This window comes from Leucopleurus acutus (genome assembly GCF_964270905.1).
Source record: "Leucopleurus acutus genome assembly, chromosome: X".
Taxonomy (NCBI): domain Eukaryota; kingdom Metazoa; phylum Chordata; class Mammalia; order Artiodactyla; family Delphinidae; genus Leucopleurus; species Leucopleurus acutus.
In genome coordinates this window covers 19,643,724-19,664,018 of record NC_139148.1, presented here as the reverse complement: position 1 = coordinate 19,664,018, position 20,295 = coordinate 19,643,724, and the positions used below count along the sequence as shown (strand labels likewise).

The 20,295-nt window shown below is 38.6% G+C and overlaps 1 protein-coding gene across 1 annotated transcript in view; it reads left to right on the top strand.

The window, feature by feature from the left end:
* APOO (apolipoprotein O) overlaps nt 1–19,515 on the top strand; it is a 57,409-nt gene extending 37,894 nt beyond the window's left edge. The window contains exons 6-9 of the mRNA XM_082864317.1: nt 866–957; nt 4,374–4,454; nt 15,893–15,958; nt 19,336–19,515. Of these exons, the coding sequence (XP_082720443.1) occupies nt 866–957; nt 4,374–4,454; nt 15,893–15,928 (209 nt within the window). The 3' untranslated portion in view covers nt 15,929–15,958; nt 19,336–19,515. The remainder of the gene's footprint in view (nt 1–865; nt 958–4,373; nt 4,455–15,892; nt 15,959–19,335) is intronic.
* Nucleotides 19,516–20,295: the final 780 nt, after the last annotated feature.

The window sequence follows — 20,295 nt, the reverse complement described above, 5'->3', positions numbered from 1 at the left end:
TATTTTGATCCCTGTTTGCCCTCTCCACCCTGCATGGTACCTGACATCTCTGGGCTGCCAGGGACATTCTGCTCCCTCCTCTGCTGTGGCCCCTCCTCAGGATTTAAAGGCTGTCTGTCCTTTTGCTCCCATCCACTCTCCGTTTTCTGAACCTTGGTTGACCCTTCTTAATAGCCAATAGCCCCTCCATACATTTTCTCTTCGTTGTGGGTTTATTATCTGTGTTTTATTCTTTTACTGTTATTTTTATGGGGTATTGGAAAGGAGAGGAGAGGAATGCTTGCATTCAGTATTTAAATAGGAAGCCAGTTTACTATGAAAGAATGTAAACCTTAGAAACCAAAATAATGTGTGGTTTTCTTTTTAAAACAATCTTTTTTTCTGTTTCCTTAGAAATGGTGGTTCTCTTGAAAACATTGTATTGATGAAAAAAGCCAGGTGCAAAAGACTACATATTATATAATTCCATTTATACGAAATGTCCAGAGTAGGCAAATCCATAGAGTTAGAAAGTAGATGAATGGTTTCCTAGGGCTGGAGGTCATGGAGGAATTGGGGAGTGACTGCTCACGGATGTGGGGATTCTTTTTGGGTGATGACTTCTAAAATTGGTTGTGGTGATGGCCTTGTACCTCTGTGAATACACTAAAAGCCATTGAATGGTACAATTTAAGTGGATGAGTTGTGTGAATTGTATCTTCCTAAAGCTATGAAAATGTGGTGGTCCTTTTTGGTTCATATATTAGGCACATTCTCTGTCAGTCTAAGACCAAAGAAGTCTTACTCAATGTTAGATATATGACACAAACTGTAATGGTAACAATAATGAATACTCTGATGGTGTCCATAACCTTTTTTTTAATAGGTTCAAAAATAAAGAAGCTGGTGTATCCACCTGTTTTCATGGGATTAGCTGCCTCTCTTTATTATCCACAACAAGCCATTGTATTTGTCCAGGTAAGTTAGATTCAGTAAGCTTGCATGTCCTTTGTTCTTGCTTATGTATGTATGGGTTTACTGCTTAATTTAATTTTATTTTGCAGCCTTTCTAACACCAGACTAAAATTTGTGTGCACATATAAATGAACTACAACAAATTTAAATGTTTTTCTGCACTATGTACCTCAGTTCTGGCCCTCCTTCCAATGTCAGTATTCAGAGAATGCACGCTAATTTGAATATTAATCAAAGAAAATTTGCTATGCCTTTTTTTTTTTGCATAATTACATGGAAATCTAGAGACTCAAATTCCAAAGCTGCTAGTTACAGGTCATTCTCAGTTTGGGCTTATCTGGTCACAACCTGCCCTCCTTGGAGTTGCAGGCATGGGCCTGTGCTCTGGCCCTCTGCGCCTTCTCCCTCATCATGGTGCTAGCCTCGCTTTCCTTGCTGGGGACTACAGGGAGTGCAGTCCCTTCTGCTGGGAACGCCTTTCTCAGGGCTGTCAGTTGGCTGCTCCTTTCCTACCCTTCAGGCCTCAGTTTGATGGCATCCTGGCAAGTAGAACACAGTGGCAAGAACACGGGTGAAGCTGATGCCTTAGTCAGCTTGAGCTGTCGTAACAAAATACCACAGACTGTGAGGCTTAAATAACAGAAATTTATTTTCTCACAATTCTGGAGGCTGGAAGTCCAAGATCAAGGTATCAGCAAGGTTGGTTTCTCCTGAGGCCTCTCTCCGTGACTTGCAGATGGCCACCTTCTCCCTGTGTCCTCACATGGCCTTGTCATTGTGCGTGCACTCCCCTGGTGTATCATCCTTGTCTTATAATGACACTAGTTAGATTAGAGCTCTACCCTTATGATGAACTTGACCTTAATTACCTCTCTAAAGGCCCTGTCTCCAAATACAGTCTACTGTATTAACACTGTGGGTTAGGGCTTCAGTATATGAATTTTGGGGGATACAATTCAGTCCATAACAGCTGGACCAGCAGTTCTCAGAGTGTAGTCCCTGGACCAGCAGCATCAGGATCACCTGGGAACTTGTTAGAAATGCAAATTTTCAGGCCCCAACCCGGACCTACTGACTCAGACACTGAGGGTTAGGGCCAGCAATATGTGGTTTAGCAAGCCCTCCGGGGGATTTTTAGCAAGCCCATAATATTTGAGAACCACTGATAAAGACTAGACTCTCTCAGGGCAGTGGTGTGTGGACTTAGTGCGACTCTACATGTAGAGTCCCTTGGAAAACTGCAAGAGCAAGGCAGACTCGAGGTTTTGAGGTCCTAGACAACTTACGGAGATAAGGACTCATTTGCCAGAATTGCCATCTAACACTGACACTTGGTCCTAGGAGGAATAGCAGTGCCATCACCAGATTTCGGCCCTGAGGGCTCTGAGCCAAAATGACCTGAAACTGTGCCCCCTGCAGTCCTTGTGACAGTATCGAGTCTACATTCCTAGACGGTGCTGCAGTTGCAGGTGGGAGCCCAGTGACTCCAGCTGCGGGAAATTGTTGCCTTTGGTGGCAAATACCAGTAAGATCTTCATAGCATGGCCTTGTCATTACTTACAGCAGTCCTGGAGGCAGACAGTTACTGATCCTCTGCCTGCTTCAGCCCCAGCTCTGGAACAGTGAATCGTGTCTGCCTGCCCTAGATCATAAAAATAATCAAACATCATCTCAGTCTGTTATGGTTTAAATAGTAAATTGGCTGCTGGTTGAGAAGCATATGTGGCTGCCCTCTGAGTAGAGGCCTTTTTTAATCTTCTATGCCACAGCATATGTTGCAAAAGATTTTTTATATTCACAACTAAGATAGTAGCATGCAAATCTGAGTTGTATTCTAATTTATTTTTAAAGTCAGGGGGAAGGAGTTTTGTCTTTTATTTTGTACCTAGGGTAAGCCAGAGCAAAGCAATTAACTAGTTTCACTAGATATAAAACATTAGTGATCTGTTTGGGATGATGAAAACGTTTTGAAAATGGATGGTGGTGATGGCTGCATAGCATTGTGAATGTAATTAATGCCACTGAATTGTACACCTAAAAGTGGTTAAAATGGTAAATGTTATATTATGTGTATGTGCCACAATAAAACAAAACAACATCAGCGACTGAAAGAGAATTTCTGATACCGTTTTGGTGTCATTTAGTTCCTATTTCACAGTTTCTTTTCTACTTCCTCTTCTTTCTTTTTCTTTTTTTTTAATGAATGCCATGACCTTGGACAAGCCACTTAATCACTTATATTCTGTTTTCTGTTCAGTAGTGTTTGGAGAAAAGTACTGTAAGAAAACCCTTAAAGTGATGGCAAATATTATTTTTCTCTCAAATTTAAAGCACTTAAAACAGTGCCATACTCATGATAAATGCTTGATATGTCTACCAGTGGGTGTGAGAATCATATCATGTCCTAAGAACAGTTGGAGCAACTGGAAGAATATAACTTCTAAGAAACCAGCATGTTGCAGGAACCCCTGGATTTACTAGCACTGTGATCTTAGTCACTCGGCCTCTGAATATTTCCTTACAGTCTTTGCCTACTTACCACATAGGGTTGTTATATAGAATAGAGATAAATCATGTGAATGTGCTTTGTTAAGTAAAATGCTATACACAGATAAATTATTATAAAAACTAGGAAGAGAATAATAACTGCTTTCAGAAAATTGAAGTACTGTCATTTAGAAGAATAATCAATATGGTCATAAGTAGGACGAACGAATGCAAATTATTGGAAGCATTTTTTTTTAAGAAAGCTCAATACTTAAAAAAATAGTTTCCAACAATTAAAGCCAACAGGCCAAAGTTGGACAAGTGCATTTTAAGGTAGTGAGCTCACTGACCCCAAAATATTCTCTGACCCTGGGGCCTACCTCTCAGGATGTTGTAGGAAGGATTTTGAAACAGGAGGCAAAATCGCTGTAGAAACTCGAAGACTTTATGTTTTGAGGGATCTGGGAAGACTGAGAGTATCTTTACTGGGCTCACCTATTTTTTTTACCTAGCCCCAAAAATGAATGATTGATTTTAAGCTTGATTTTCAGACTTGTTTGGCTGTTACATGCTAGATGTGATAGGTAGAAGCCTTCCTTTTTGTCTGATCTTCAGGCATTTCCCATATCAGCAATGATCTACATTTTTTTTCCTTGAAATTGTGAAAGTTTGAAATATACACCTATAATTTATGGCAAATTATTTTAAACAGTAACTATACACTGGGAAGCTATTTTTTCTTTTTATGCTATCATTCTTACTATCTTTTATTTGCTTACATTGCACAGTTTTAATGTGTATGTTCCAAGATTCCTTTGTTTGTCGTATGCTTAAATACAGTTCTTTTGGAAACAGGGCAAAAGAAAACAAAATTCTCTTCCTTACTACGTCATGTATGGAATAGCAATGGATCTTTTATATTTTGTTTCAAGGTCAGTGGGGAGAAATTATATGACTGGGGTTTACGTGGATACATAGTCGTAGAAGATTTGTGGAAGGAGAACATTCAAAAGGTGAGAAAGATCTTTTTCATTATCTTCCTTTTGGTTTAAATATGTGGTTTCTCTCGGGTTTTATAAAATTCTTGATGCCCTGTTGCTTGCTCTTGCTTTTTCTGTTTGTATTTCCTTATGCTTCTAGCTCAGATTCTCTGGTGGCCTTTATTGGAGGAGCAATAGAACCTCTGTGCATTTGATTATTTTCAGCAGGGCTGAATAAGTGGGGGCCATAAAATACATTCCACCCCAGTCTTAGACCATAATTTCCACTGTATTGTATTTACAGTTTGCTCAAAGTGTTGCATATTATCTGAAAGTTTTATCAAAACTAGATTCAAAGGGAACATGCTATGCTCCCAGCAAAAGACAAATAACCGAGACTCCTCTTGATATTTCATTCACCATAGGCTTTGTTCTTCGCTTTATCAGTACTGTCCAGTTAAGGGCATATACGGGACCAGCCACCAGTTACAGGCCATCGTGCTGACTGGTGGGCAAACAGCAGAGGGGAAAAGGTTGTGGAATTATAAGGACAGGTCATTTTTTTGTCTCTTCTCACAGCCACTTAGCTGATTAAATGTTGCCCATGTTTGCTGGGACATTCTCTCTTTCCTCTGATAAGGATTAGAGAATATAGAACAAGGCATCATGCCTCCTCCAAGCACTCAGAGGCACAGCTCGATAAGGAAGAATTAGGGTTCTTATTATTAACATACCTTCTGTATCATAGAATACTTTTGACTCCTGTCGTCTCAAATCAGAATACCCTTTTAAAAAATATAAATACCTAGGGAATTCCCTGGTGGCCCAGTGGTTAGGCTCCGAGCTTCCACTGCAGGGGGCATGGGTTCTATCCCTGGTCGGGGAACTAAGATCTCGCATGCTATGCGGCATGGCCCATAAATAAATAGATAGATAAATAGATAAATACATACATACCTATCTCAAAACCCAGGATTTCAAACTGGAATTTGGAAGTAACATTAACAGAATAAATTATAAGCCCTCCTCATTAGTTACATAAATAATCTTCCAGTGAAATCTTAAGACTAATTATTGTACTGGTGATTTGTAAATGAATTAGTCTCTGTTGAGCCTGTTTAAACTAGCTCTTGAGTAGGAAGTTCTATATTAATATCAAGTGCCCTTTGGCAATCCCTTTTAAAGAATAAATGCTCATAGTTTTATTTTCATTTCTCTGACATTTTCTTTGGAAGCTTTCTTTCCTGTTTAAAAAATTCCTGAAGTCCACACTGAGTTTAATATGGGAAAGGAAACAGAATGTCAGGAAAACTATACACAGCCTTAGAAAGAAATGTAGAAAATGAAACTCCTCCTCAGTTCTGAGTGCTCACTGTGGTGTCAGTGCAGAACCGATGCACATGAAAGCTATGGTGGGGGGGATCCCCTGGGAGCCTCTGAGCGCTCATTGTGGTGTCAGGCAGACACGTGCACACCAATGGGACTGTGGTTGGAATGCAAGCTAAGCAGAACAGCATTTTATTGTAATTTGAAAACGTTGGATATTACAGCTACTCGTATTTACATGCAAGTCTTTGGGGAGCGAGATAGTAAAGATGCCTAATTAGCCTGGGGTTGGTCTGCATGTCTTCTCTGGTCTTCCTTCTATGCTCTTGCCCTCTTGAGCGTCAGTGAGAGCTTAGTGTTCTTCCATTCACTTACTCTCAAAGCACAGTTGTCCTGACAGCTATCTGTTGTGAATAGAAGATAATAAAATGGATGTTGACTACTTAAACATTTAGCACAAATTTTAAATGAAAAATATCAGAAGGCCTTATTAATTCAAGATTTGATATAGATAGATTTGGGGAATTATTTGATATGTACATACTTTTGGTGGTAAATAGTCAAAGAAATTTGTGGACATTGTGTTTAAAATGGGGCCCTGAGGGACTTCCCTGGTGGTCCAGTGGTTAAGGTTCTGTACTTCCAGTGCAGGGGCACTAGATCCCCGCATTCCACAAATTTCTTTGACTACTTACAACCAAAAGTAGGTATATCTGTTACATTATTATAGTACAAACAATTATGAATCAGATTGCACCTAATTGAGACTGGTAATTGAAGCCTAACTTGAAAACCAATTTCCAGACATGCTAAGAAACAGACAAATATCTCCTCCATGAGGTGTTCTTCAGTTCCCTTCAAAGAATTCCCGGGCCCCCAAAGATTCCTGTTCCAGGGTAGCTTAAGTCTTTGCTCTCGTTAATAAAGCAAAAACAAACAAAAAATACTGAAACCCACAAAGTCCAACAAGTGGGGGGCAGGGAAATCAATAAAAGACAATGGCATTTCACTATCAAATAATGGGGCCCTGAAATTTTAAGTGGTATGAATGATGGTTCAGTTCTCAATTATATTATTTCCCATGGAGCTGTATTACTCTCAGAAACCCTCAGTCTGTGGCATTTTTTGCTCTGCCACATCTCTTTTCCCTTTTAGGAATTAATTCTAAATGTTTGCACTGAGTCTTCTATCAACGAAGTTTGGATGAGGTGGTCTTTCAGTCCTGTCATTGGTCAGTGAAGAGGAATTTATCTGCTTCAGCTAAAATGAATTCTTTGTCTGAACTGTGAAGCAAAGATGGGTGTGTCCAGAAATATTGTCATCATAATGGGTCTAGGTTTTTTTTTCTTTTTTTGAGATAAAAGAACATATAAAATATGTCATAAAATACAACATATATAATATAAAACAACTGCGTATATATGTATATTTACAGTTTAAAATCCAACAATATAATGACCATACATATACCAACAAACCATCCATCTTTAAAAATAGGAAATTACCAATGTCTTCCAAGTTCTTCCTGGGCCCTTCCATCTCCCCAGAGAGAACCACTATCCAGAATTTTGTGCTTTTCATTCCATTGTTTTTCTTTAAACTTTTTCTTTTAGTTGAACCACATAACGTATTTATTCTAAAACACTGTAGTTGAGCTTGCCTGTTTTTTGCCTTTAAAATATAAATAACTATCAAATATACATACAAATAAATATATAGTTTAGATGGAGTCTTACTATATGTGTTATTTTGCAAGTTGTTTTGTTCCCTAAACATTGTTAATGGGTTGTGTATGCCCGTAATTTATTAATTTACACTGCTATGGAATATTTCTTTGTGGGAAAATACCCATGTTGATGGCTAACTAGGTGGCTTTCAGTATATTGTCGTTGCACACACAGCTTTGAGCATATTTCTGTACATGTGTCACGGTTTATTAAGAGTTTCTTAGGCCAGGGACTTCCCTGGTGGCACAGTGGTTAAGAATCTGCCTGCCAATGCAGGGGACACAGGTTCGATCCCTGGTCCGGGAAGATCCCACACGCTGCGGAGCAACTAAGCTTGTGCACCACAGCTACTGAGCCCACATGCTGCAACTACTTGAGCCTGCGTGCCTAGAGCCCGTGCTCCACAACAAGAGAAGCCACTGCAACGAGAAGCCCATGCACCGCAACAAAGAGTAGCCCCCACTTGCCATAACTAGAGAGAGCCCGCGCTCAGCAACGAAGACCCAATGCAGCCAAAAATTAAATTAAATTAAATTAAAAAAAGAGTTTTTCTAGGCCAGGATTCCTAGTTCATAATGTCTGCACATCAGTTTTACTAGATGACAAGTTTTCCATTTTTGCCAGTCTGGTGCCTTTGAAATAGTTTTTCACTGTGGGGTGTGTTTGTGTGTTTGTGTGTGCGTGTGTATGTCTTTACTTTGTTCCCCAGTTTTTATTTTGAAAAAATATTTCAAAACTACAGAACAGTTGCAGGAATAGTATAATGAATATACCCTTCACATAGATTCACCAATTAACGTTTTGCTACATTTGCTTTGTCTTTTTACACATGCTTGGGTGCTCACACACATGTGTATTTTATTTTTCTGAACCATTTGAGAGTTAGTTGTAGATACTGCGCTTTCTACCCATATCTAATTCAGCATATATTTCTAAAGAACATGGTCATTTACTGATATAATCACAATACCATTATCATGCTCAGGAAAGTTGACATTTCATTGTTTACATAATCATTATCTAATATACAGTCCATAGTCAGATTTCCTCAGTTGCCACAATAATGTGCTTTCCTTCAACAATTTTTAAATTGATTTTTTTATCGCTGGGTGAATTATTATAAGGCACATACCCTTGTAACCATCATCTAGGACAAAAACCCAGAATTTTGCCAGCCTCCCCAGAAGCCCTTCCATGTAGCTCACCCCAATCACATTCCTCTCTTTCCATCCAAAACTACCTACTATCCTGACTTCCATAGTAGGAAGTAACTTCCCTGTTTTTCTTAATGGCTTTATCACCTAAGTCTTTATCCCTGTCACTTTAGTCTTGCCCATGATTATTTCTGACTTGATATTCCTTTTAAGTCTTTTTTTTTCCCTTTTAAGTCACTTAATCTACTGGTTCCCCTTCCATCCTCTTATTTTCCTTACACTGTATCTGTTAAAGGAACCTGGCGTGTCGGACCTGTAGAGTTTCCAACAGTTTGGGTTTTGCGGATTGCACGCTTACGGTGCAGTTGAACGTGTTCCTTTCTTCTCTACGTTTCCTGTAGACTGGCCACTGGATCCAGAGGCTGCCTAATCAAGATTGTGTTTGATCCTATTGGCAAGGCTATAGATCTATGTAGGCATCTAAGTTTTTGCTTCACTTTACCATTTTGGTGTTAGTGGCTATTGAGGCTCAATGCCTAGACCTATTGACTCACTGGGAATCGGAAAATGGTGATATTCTATTTCTGTCATTTCACATAATAGCTAGAACACTTTAATAAGGAACTACTTCCCCTCATATACTATTTAGTTACACAGTTATAGGAAAGATAGGATAAATGCTTAATTTTTGCGCTTATTTATCTGGTTTTCAAAATAATAAATTGGTTCCCTCTCATCCTCAGAAGGTCACCAATTAGTGGGGTTTTTTTTAAGATCATTTTGAATTTGTAGATTTAAATATATTTGGGTTTGAATGCTTTGTATTTCTTATCCTTGTTGGAGTTCAGATTGTTCCATTTTGGCCAGTAGAAGTTGGCTCTGTGTCCTTTTGACATGACACAAGGACTCTGCAATAGTTTCCTCGCTGTCTGGCATGTCAAAATGGTCTCAGAATCTCTCATTGTTGTTTTAATGTATGTTCCTTTGATTACTAATGAGGTTGAGCATCTTTTCACATGTTTATTGGTTTCCTCTTGAAATGCCTGTTCATGTCTTTTGGCCTTTTTTTTTTTTTCCTCCGGTACGCGGGCCTTTCACTGTTGTGGCCTCTCCCGTTGTGGAGCACAGGCTCCGGACGTGCAGGCTCAGCAGCCATGGCTCATGGGCCCAGCCGCTCCACGGCATGTGGAATCTTCCCGGACCGGGGCACGAACCCGTGTCCCCTGCATCGGCAGGCAGACTCTCAACCACTGCGTCACCAGGGAAGCCCTTTTTGGCCATTTTTCATGTGGGTCATTAGTTCCTTTCTTAATGATTTATAAGAGTTCTTTATTTTTTCCTAGATACTAATATTTTTGGTCACATGTTTGCAGATGTCTTCTCCCAGTTTGAGGCTTGTTTCTTCAGTTTTGGTGCCTTTTGATGATCAGAAGTACTTAATGTAGTTGATTCATAGATCTTTTCCATTACGGTTTTCACTCTTTGACTCTAGATGTTTAATAAAAGCATGAAACTATTGATTGTCCATTGCTAATCTGAAACCCTTTCAGAATAGTCCCAGCTCAAAGCCTGAGTTTCAGAGATGGAGGCTATTTGTGGGTGTCAGGCTCCAGGGTCACAGATAGCTCTTTTGGAGTTGTCTTCTACATTAGCCAAACACAGCAGTGTGTTTCATTAAAAGTCATGTTTAATTTTCACTAGATTTTTAAAAAATGTGACAAGTTACTATCAAAGAATTGTAGAATGACTGTTAAAGACCAACAATAACTAAAAAGAAAAATCTTAATAATTCTTTGAAGGTAAGGAAAATATAAAAGAAATGTAAACCTGTTACTAACATGAAAACTGAGCAGAACTTCTAAAGCTGAGCTTTTTATAGTTGTATTCAAGCCTTTGCTGGCTCAGCAGGAAATTGAAAGGGAAGCAGCAGCCATCAATCTGAGTAAATGTGTCCTGCTTTCTTTTTCTCCATTCGAAATTCCTTAGCTTTCTAAACACACTCAAGTTTTGCTGTAAGTTATGTGATTTTAAAGTGATCATCTTTGAAATAAGGCAGTCACAGAAGGAGAAATACTGTATGATTCCACTTAAATGAAGTATCTAAAATAGTCAAATTTATAGAAGAAGAGAGTAGAGTGGTGGTTGCCAGGGGCTGGGGGAAGTAGAAAATGGGGAGTTGCTAATCAATGGGTATAAAGTTTCAGTTATGCAAGATGAATACATTCTAGAGACCTGCTGTACAATATAGTGCCTATAGTTAACATTACTGTATTGTACACTTAAAAATTTGTCAGGAGGGCAGATCTCATATTAAGCGTTCTTACCACAATAAAATAAAAATAAGGACAATGTGGTGGGTTTTCCATAAAGCTAAATTTGTTCTGAATTTGTGCCCTTTCTAGTTTTTGCTGTTTAAAATTCTAAGAAATAAAGGTACTAGGCAATGATTTTTTTTTTTTCTTGGCTGCGTTGGGTCTTCATTGCTGTGCGCGGGCTTTCTCTAGTTGTGGGGAGCAGGGGCTACTCTTCGTCGCGGTGCGTGGGCTTCTCATTGCGGTGGCTTCTCTTGTTGCGGAGCACAGGCTCTAGGCGCACAGGCTTCAGTAGTTGTGGCACACAGGCTCAGTATTTGTGGCTCGTGGGCTCTGGAGCGCAGGCTCAGTAGTTGTGACGCACGGGCTTAGTTGCTCCGCGGCATGTGAGATCTTCCCGGACCAGGATTGAACCCGTGTCTCCTGCATTGGCAGGCAGATTCCTAACCACTGTGCCACCAGGGAAGTCCCTTTCCTTTTTTTTAAAACATCATTACTTAACAAAATAAAAAGTAAGAAATCCTGAAAAAAAAAGTCTCCTTTTTTGAAAGGCATACACTTTTGGTATGAGGAAAGGTAGACAAGGCAGGATGCAGCATGGCCTGGTGGCCAAGAGAGTGGACTCCAGAGTGGGTGCACCGGGCTCTTCCCCCACTCCCACCCCACCCCCACCTCTTACAAGCCTTGAAACCTTGGGAAATCGCTCTGGTGCTCTTGGGAAATGGGGGTAGTACCTCATGGAGCTGTTTCAAGGATTGAGTTTATCCATGTGAGAAGCTGAGAAAATGGACAGACTTTAGAAATGGTAACCATGATAGATGTCATGTGACATCTGCTTAGGAGAAGGTAACATTTCCTCATGGAAAATGGAGCCCTAGGGCTTATTATACTCCTTAGTCAAAAGTCCTCCTATCTGTTTTAGTTTCCCATTGCAGCCATAACTAATGACCACAAATTTACTGGCTGAAAGTAGTACAAATTTATTATCTTAGACTCTGTACGTCAGGAGTCCGGTGCTAAATCAAGGTGTCAGCAGGGCTGCATTCCTTTCTGGAGGTTCCAGGGGAGAATCCGCTTCCTGCTCCTTGAGGTTGTTGACAGAATTTAGTTTCTTGGCAGTTATAGGACCAAGGTCTGCTTTGCTAGCTGTCAGCTGAGGGTAGTTCCCAGCTTCTAGAGGCTGCAGCATTCCTTGACTCCCAGCCCTCTTCCTTCGTCTTCAGAGCCAGCTGCTGCAGATGAGTCCTCTTCATGTCCCATTTCTTTGACCCTGTCTTCCATCCTCTTAGACTATAGGAACCCATGTGATTCGATTGGGCCCACCCAGATAATCCAAGATAATCTCCCTGTTGTAAGGTCAGCTGGTTAGCAACCTTAACTCCAGTGCCACCGTAATTCTCCTTTGCCATGTACGGTAGCACAGTCACAGGTTCCAGGATTAGGGTGCAAACATCTTTGAGGGGGCCGTTATTCTGCCTACCACATCCAGTGAACTGGAATTTCACTGGGGTCTGTAACAGGTCATTTATGTTTACCTTTTATTTCCTCATCAAAAAAGTTAAGTGACCTACCACATAGGATAGGTAGTTTTTTTTTAACATCTTTATTGGAGTATAATTGCTTTACAATGGTGTGTTAGTTTCTGCTTTATAACAGTGAATCAGCTATACATATACAGATATCCCCGTATCTCCTCCCTCTTGCGTCTCCCTCCCACCCTCCCTATCCCACCCCTCTAGGTGGTCACCAAGCACCGAGCTGATCTCCCTGTGCTATGCGGCTGCTTCCCACTAGCTATCTGTTTTACGTTTGGTAGTGTTTATATGTCCATGCCACTCTCTCACTTTGCCCCAGCTTACCCGTCCCCCTCCCTGTGTCCTCAAGTCCATTCTCTACGTCTGTGTCTTTATTCCTGTCCTGCCCCTAGGTTCATCAGAACCTTTTTTTTTTTTAGATTCCATATATATGTGTTAACATACGGTATTTATTTTTTCTCTTTCTGACTTACTTCACTCTGTATGACCGTCTCTAGGTCCATCCACGTCACTACAGATAACTCAGTTTCGTTTCTTTTGGGATAGGTCATTTTTATTGAGCACTTGCTGTGAGCTTGGCCCTGTGTGCTAACTGTATGCTCAGAAAGAGTCTGTGAGGCAGGTTCTATTATTATCTCCATGTTATAAACGAGGAAACTGCATTTTGGAGGAGTTAAATAATTGATCAAAATAATTCAACTGGTGAGGGGATCAGACATTTCAAGTGGATTGCTGTACCTCAGAGGTTTGGCTAGAAATCCCCCTTCATATGGCAGTGCATACTAATTAGAAATAAATATTTTGATTAAAACAAATGTTTCAATTTTGCTAATAGAAATTATTATTCATGTTCATGGACATGGTAAGAAAATAAAATTTCTACTGTAGCTTAGCCAAGTTGACACATAAAATTAACCATCACAGTGCAGTGCTGTTTAGCTTATTCCTCTAGCCCTTTGCAATCCAATATGGCAGGCACCAGATGTTGACTACATGAAGTGTAGCTAATCTGAACTGAGGTATGCTGTAAGCGCAAATTCACACCAAATTTAGAAGACATGGTACAAATAAAAAGATTGTAAACTATCTCATAATTTTAATGTTGATTGATGTTATATTGATTACATGTTGAAATAATAGTATTTTAGATGTGTTGGGTTAAATAAAATGTATCAATCACTTTAAAAAAACAATGAAACCCAATATGTATTGAAATTAGATATAAGGAGAATGGTTGCATTGTAAAATATTTTAAATAAAACTGTCCGAAAATGCAAAAAAATTTGATTTCTGGCTTGTGCTAAGTCACAAACTGTCTTTTGAAGTCAGAATGTTGTTTTTGCTGAGATGATGATGGTTTCTGCCAAGAGAGATCTGATTTGTAATAGGGTGGATGGGTTCAATACTTCATTAGTGAGATATTTGACTGTCATGTTTTGTTATACTATAAGTGATATGTAGTCAAACAAGAAAAATTTCCTAGCAACAGTTGTTTTCTTCAACCAGAAGAATGTCTTTATGTACTCATTTTCTTAATGTCCAAAGGATAAAAAAAGTTTATGAATTTAGCATCTTATATTCTTATCTTATTCTAAGATAATATATCTTATCTTATATTTTTGATTAACTAAGTAGGGAACCACATGGTTTTTATGACAGACCCAATTGTTGGACATAGTTATCTCACTTGCCTTCATAAGCCTCTTTTTATCTCTTCTTCATTAATTACATACCCAAACTTTTTTTTAAACACTCATCAGGTCTCTAGGTTCTACCTCATTTCATTTGTTTATTCAATAACTGTTTGAATACTGTGTGCTAGGAGGTCCTAGGAGTATTGTGCCCTCATGAAACTTAAATATATTTGTGAAGGATTCAAACATGAATGAAAGAATTACACAAATTAGGAAGTGCATGGATGCTATCAATGTGAATAAAAGGTTCTTATCTGAATCGAAGGGCAGAGGACAGGGGAAAGCCTTGATCTAAAGGATGAATAGCATTTAGCCAGACCAAAATTGGGATTGACCAGTCTAGGTCAAGGGATTTATTTTGCAAAGGTCCTATCCCAGGAAAGAGCTTGGCAAGTTGGAAGAGCAATAGCAAGAATGCCTCTGGTGTGTGTGTGTGTGTGTGTGTGTGAAAGTGGCTCTCAAGGAATAGCATGAGGCATAGGCGCTGAGTCCTGTAGAGCTCTGTTCAGAGCAACAAGTAGACCTGGATATTGTGTGATGATCCACCAAGCAATACGTATGGCCTCTTTCCCCAGAACTCCATCATCAAGTGAATGTGGTCTGTAGATAGGGTGACCATATAATTTATCATCCAAACCAGGATACTCTTGAGAGTGAAACGGGGCAGTATTAATTATGCTGGGACAATGAGTATAAACCAGTATGTATAACTTGGGCAAGCCAAGATGTATGATCACTATGCTTAGAGACAGGTTCTAAACCACTTCAGTAAGCCTGAAGTTGCCTAGGAGCCATGCTCTGAAATGACAGGGTTAGGCGTATGTTCCTGCTTTCTCACATTCCCCCCTCCTTCACCCATGGATAACTCTGAGAGAAGGCCACCGGCAGAACCTGCACCAAGTCTAGACCACAGAATCACAGCCCTATTGCCCACCCAACTACAGCCTAGTGTTTTTCAGATTGCCATCTCATGAGAGCTCAGATCCTTGACGTACATCAGGTCTTATTAATGTGTTTTCAGAATTAAAGTCTTAAAAACATCTGGGAAAGCAAGTAAGGCCTTAAACATTTAACGCGTGAACTTTTCCCACTAGAACCTTTCCTACCTTACTTTTCATTGTTGACGTGACCTAATTATATGTTCCCAGATGGTGGCCAGGCGGAATGGGTGCCGTCTGGTTATAACCTCTTCCAGAGTAAACATGTTTTGTGATTTAGCCCCTATGTTGGATGATATACGGAGCAGAGTACCCACAGGAAACCGTCCCATAGGTGTGAAACCTTTTTTTTTTAGTTTCAGATCATGATGACTATTCTTTTTTTTTTATTGGAGTATAGTTGATTTACAGTGTTGTGTTAGTTTCAGGTGTACAGCAAAGTGATTCAGTAACCTTCTTTAACAATTACAGTGGCATGAAGTAGTAAAGAAATCTTTTCACTATTGATTGGATTTTTTATCAAATCAGCTGTTGGCCGAATCTGTGTAGTGAGGATTAATGGAGCTTTATTTCCTGCTCTCCTCTGTGCCTGAGTCACTTTCTACAGCAGGGCCCTCAGGGAGCCCTAGTAATTCCTTCAGTTTACCGAGACATGGGTCACTTTGCATCAGATAATATCCAGTCACAAGGTGAAGATGTGCACTTTGAAACAGTCTACTATTTGTTTAGAAGTTTTACTATTTCTTTTCAAACTGCATTAATATTCTTACTTTCTGTTTTACAAGTCGGAAAATGTGAAGAATTCACCCGGAAATAAGTAGAATACTCCATGCTCTGCCCATTTTAATCAGGTAAAGAACAAGAAACTCTGTGGTTATTTTTAGCATTATTAGCACCAATTGAAATGACTTGTCTTTAATTAATTTAATTTGATTAATTATAGCCATTTCAACTTCGTGTGGACACATAAGGGTCAGGATGATATTTCATTCCATCTTTAATTTCTGGGCTTAAGTGCTGTGACTTTTTAATTGTGTTTGTTCCTGAGAAGTACCTGGGTTTTTTATACAAGCTAGAACTCGACATTTGGGATTTGTCTATAAACCTATTTCAAACAATTATTTCCTAGGCTTATCTTTTTTTCAGACAGCATTTCACTATAGTAAGCACAGTTGTATGCATCTAATAATCATTCAATAAACATTTGCTGAATGCATGACTATTGTAGAGAAGCTCAAAATTATATAGAGTAAGTGACATAGGGAATTCATAGGTGTCGTTGTCTTTCTTTGTGGATTTGAGTAACTTGAGTCTAGAGAAATTTAGGATAGTATCTGATAAAGTCAATCAGTGTGATTTCTTCTGGTCGTATACTCAATTCACCATTTGTTTTCATTCATATGTTCAATATTTACCCATTGAGTACTTGCTAAGTAAAAAACACTAGTTATGTTAATATTATTTTGTGTATATATTAAAAATTATATAATAGCACTTATGATTTCATGGTAATTAGATTATATTGAATTTGGAAACAATCTGAATATTCAGCTACAGGAAAATGGTTTAATTATGGTATGTCCATAAAGAGGAATGTTATTATGTTTCAATAATATTTAATTGCATGGGAACATATGCACAATTATTAAATTAAAAAAAAAAAAGGCTAGTGTGATACATTTTTAGAGAGGATAATGACCAGGAAATACAACAAAAATTTAAGTATGTATCTTCAGATAGTAGGATTATGGATGATTTTTATATTTTTTCTTCTGTATAACTTTATGTATTTTTAAATTTTTTGCAATGAATATGCATTTTCTTTATAATAGAAATTTGTTTAAAAAATCAGTGTCACATTTATCATAAGGCATGGCTACTATTTAAAACTCATGAAAGCTCTGGGTTTGAGGTTTTCTTTCTGAAGTTGTCTCTGTGTTTTCAGAGACCTAGAGAGTCATATAATCTTAGAATTTGAAAAGGATCATCTGGCCCAACCCCCAGCCTCAAGCGTAAATTCTCTGTAGCCCTGTGTGTTCCCACTTTTCACCTCCACTGATAGGAAAAGCACCCCACAGGACAGCCATCTTTGGGCAGTCCTAATTTTTAGGGAGCTGTTTCTTATACTAAGCAAAAATACGTCTCCTTGTAACTCCTACACAATGGTCTGATCTTGCCTTAGCAGTCACAGAAAATAAATCCAGATCCTCTTTCACATCACAGCCTTTCATATAGTAACCCCAAATCAGCATTTCTCAAATTTTGTTATACAAATTACCTGGGAAGCTTGTTAAAAAGCAGAGGTGTAGACCCCACCGCAGAACTGGCATCTCTGTAAAGTGGAGCCCAGTGTGCATCAGATATGCTGTTAGAAAGGCGACTGGTGGGTAAGCAGCCAGGAAGTCACACATGTCCTTCAGAGACTTTACACTGAATATGGTTATATTTCTTTACAGGGGCAACGAGCCACAGAATAAAGGAAAACCATGTACATATCCACTTCATTCTTTCAAAAATATTCTGGGCCAGAGTTCAGCTTACTATATACACAGCCTTGATTTCATTTTTAATTTTTGTTAGCTCTTTATTGGAGACGTAATTTTTAATTATAAAAGTGATGCGTATTTGTTGTAAAGAGTTTTTTTAGATAAATATTTTTAAAGCTTGTCTTGTCCTCCATTCCTTTCCCAGAGGTAATTTCTGTTGATAGTTTGGTACATTATTCCAGACTTTTTTCTTTATGTGTAACATACACACACACACACGCACATGCACACGCATCCATACATGCTTTTGGGTTTTTGATAGAATGAGATCATATTCCTTGTACTGTTTTGCAAGTATGCTGAAAGCTCCATGCAGGCACATAGTGCAGTTTTATTATCACACCTAAAGAAATTAACACTAATTCCATAATATCATCTAATATTCAGGTAGTTTGCAGATTTCCCTGATTGTCTCATTAATAACTTTTTACAGTTATTTTGTTTGAGTCAGGATCCAAACAAGATCTGCCACTGCATTTGACTGATGAGTCTCTTAAGTCCCTTTTATTTTTTTGTTTTTTAATTTTTTTACAAAGATATAAACTGTCTTTATTTTCAGATGTTTTAAGTCCCTTTTAAACTGTAATAGTTCCTTCTCCCTCATTTTTCTCTTATCATTTATTTGTTGAAAAACTGGGCTTATTTTTCCTTTAAATTTCCCATGCTCTGGCTGTGGCTGAGTGCATCCATTTAGTGTCATTCTGTTTATCTCTTGGTTCCTCTCCTCTCTGCATTTCCCATAAACTGACAGTTGCATCTGAAGGCTAAATCAGATTTAGGTTCAATTTTTTGGTAAGAGTACTTTGTAGACAGAGTCATGTTTAGTTATGTTGAATGAACTTGCTTTTTTTTTCACTTAATATGTTGTGTACATCTTTCCCTGTTGGTACTTATAGATCTATCTCATTCCTCCTTTAGCTGCTTCATAATTTCCTAGTATGGACTACCATGATCTATTGAATCCTTATTAATATAGATTACTGGCAGTTTGTAGTTTTTTTTTTAACAATGCAGTAAATCTATTGAATTCTTACAGAAGTTCAAAACAGATTAATAAACAGAGATAGAAAAGGTAAGTTAGTGGTTTAGATGTTTAAGAATTTTTAGTTTTTTATTAAAACTGAAATATTTATAAACCTCTAATTGCGAAGTAGGTTCATTATGTATTAGGAAAAAGGCAATCTGGAGAAGAGTTGGTTTGTCTTTGGTGTCTTTGGATTTGATGTGTGTTTCATTCCAGAAAAGAATGATGGGGTGATGTGAGGAAAGGTATGCGTCAGACTAGCAATGATGTAATCATGCTCTCCTCCAGCAGATGGATGGAAATGTAGTTGTTTGGTTTTCAGAAGGGGAGCGATGTAGTGTGTCCTGTGCCATTTAAGCGTTTATTTTTAATTTATTCACCCATCCATCTGTTTATCTCAGATACCCAGCTAGCTGAGAATCTGCATGTAGTATTGATGTAACACAAAACCTTTCTGGTTTTTAGTGTACCCATTTATAAAATGGGAATAATTACAGATTTCTCTGGCTCATTGTCATCCTCATGGTCATATAATGGTATTATAAGTATTTGATGTGATCACTTAAACCTAAAGAATTTTCAAACTGCAAAACCTTAAAGCTGTTTTTATTTTGGGGGGAACTGTTTATTTATGGTTTTCTTTTTCTTTTATTTATAGGTAAACATTGGAAACTCCATATGATAAACCAGTATTTCTACAGAAAAATGTCAGAGAAGTCAGTACTGAATGTAGTAAGTTGGCATTCTTCTTCAGGAAAAACTATACTAGGCCTCTTTGTTATCTTGGGTGATGCCATACTCCAAGTGGACTAATCTGAAATTCTTTCACCTAGAGATAATGTATGAACTCCTCATTCTCATGTTGCTATTTATGTACATAATTAAAATTCTCAGTTAAAAAAAAAGTTGTCCTGCTTTTTTTTCTCTTATTATTTATTGAGTGACAGTTTAAGTGTATCTGATGTCCCTGTGTGTGTCTCTGAGTGTACCTGTATGTGTGTGGGGGGGTATGCGTGTGTGCATGGTGTGTGTGTATGTTAAAACCATTCACTCTGCTTCTTAGCATCAGCTGTCAGGCAGTCTCCAAAGGTCAAGTTGAGAAAAGTGGCTCTGGAGCAGAGAGACGATGCTTCTATTGCCAGCACAAGGAGCAAAACTTGTAAGTAAAAGTTTGCCTGACCCTGATGAGAAGACATACAAAAGAACAATGACCGTGACCCCTTATTGTGTGCCATTGCCTCCCAGCTTGTACAGATCTTCCGGTTCTTGACTGCCAGCGGGAGATGCATAATGACGTAGTCTCTGTCCTCTGCCAGCGGAGGAATGGTATGTGGTTGTGTGTGTTGGTTCTCTGTATGTAGGCCTTGTATTTGCCTTTGTGGCCTCTAAGTGCACAGCTCATTGAACTCCGTCTTCCCGGTGCTGGTGGGAACAGCAGGAGTTTCTTTTGACTTGTCAGCCAGCCAGGAAGGATGGGTGGGGAAACTATATGAAAGAGGATTGAGAATTTCCAAATTTCAGTCAAGCTTAGAAATTATAAGTCATCTTTGTATTCTTATAGTGTCAATTTAATTCCTAAATTGTTGACCTTCCAGAACTGATAGCAGTTGGTAGGATA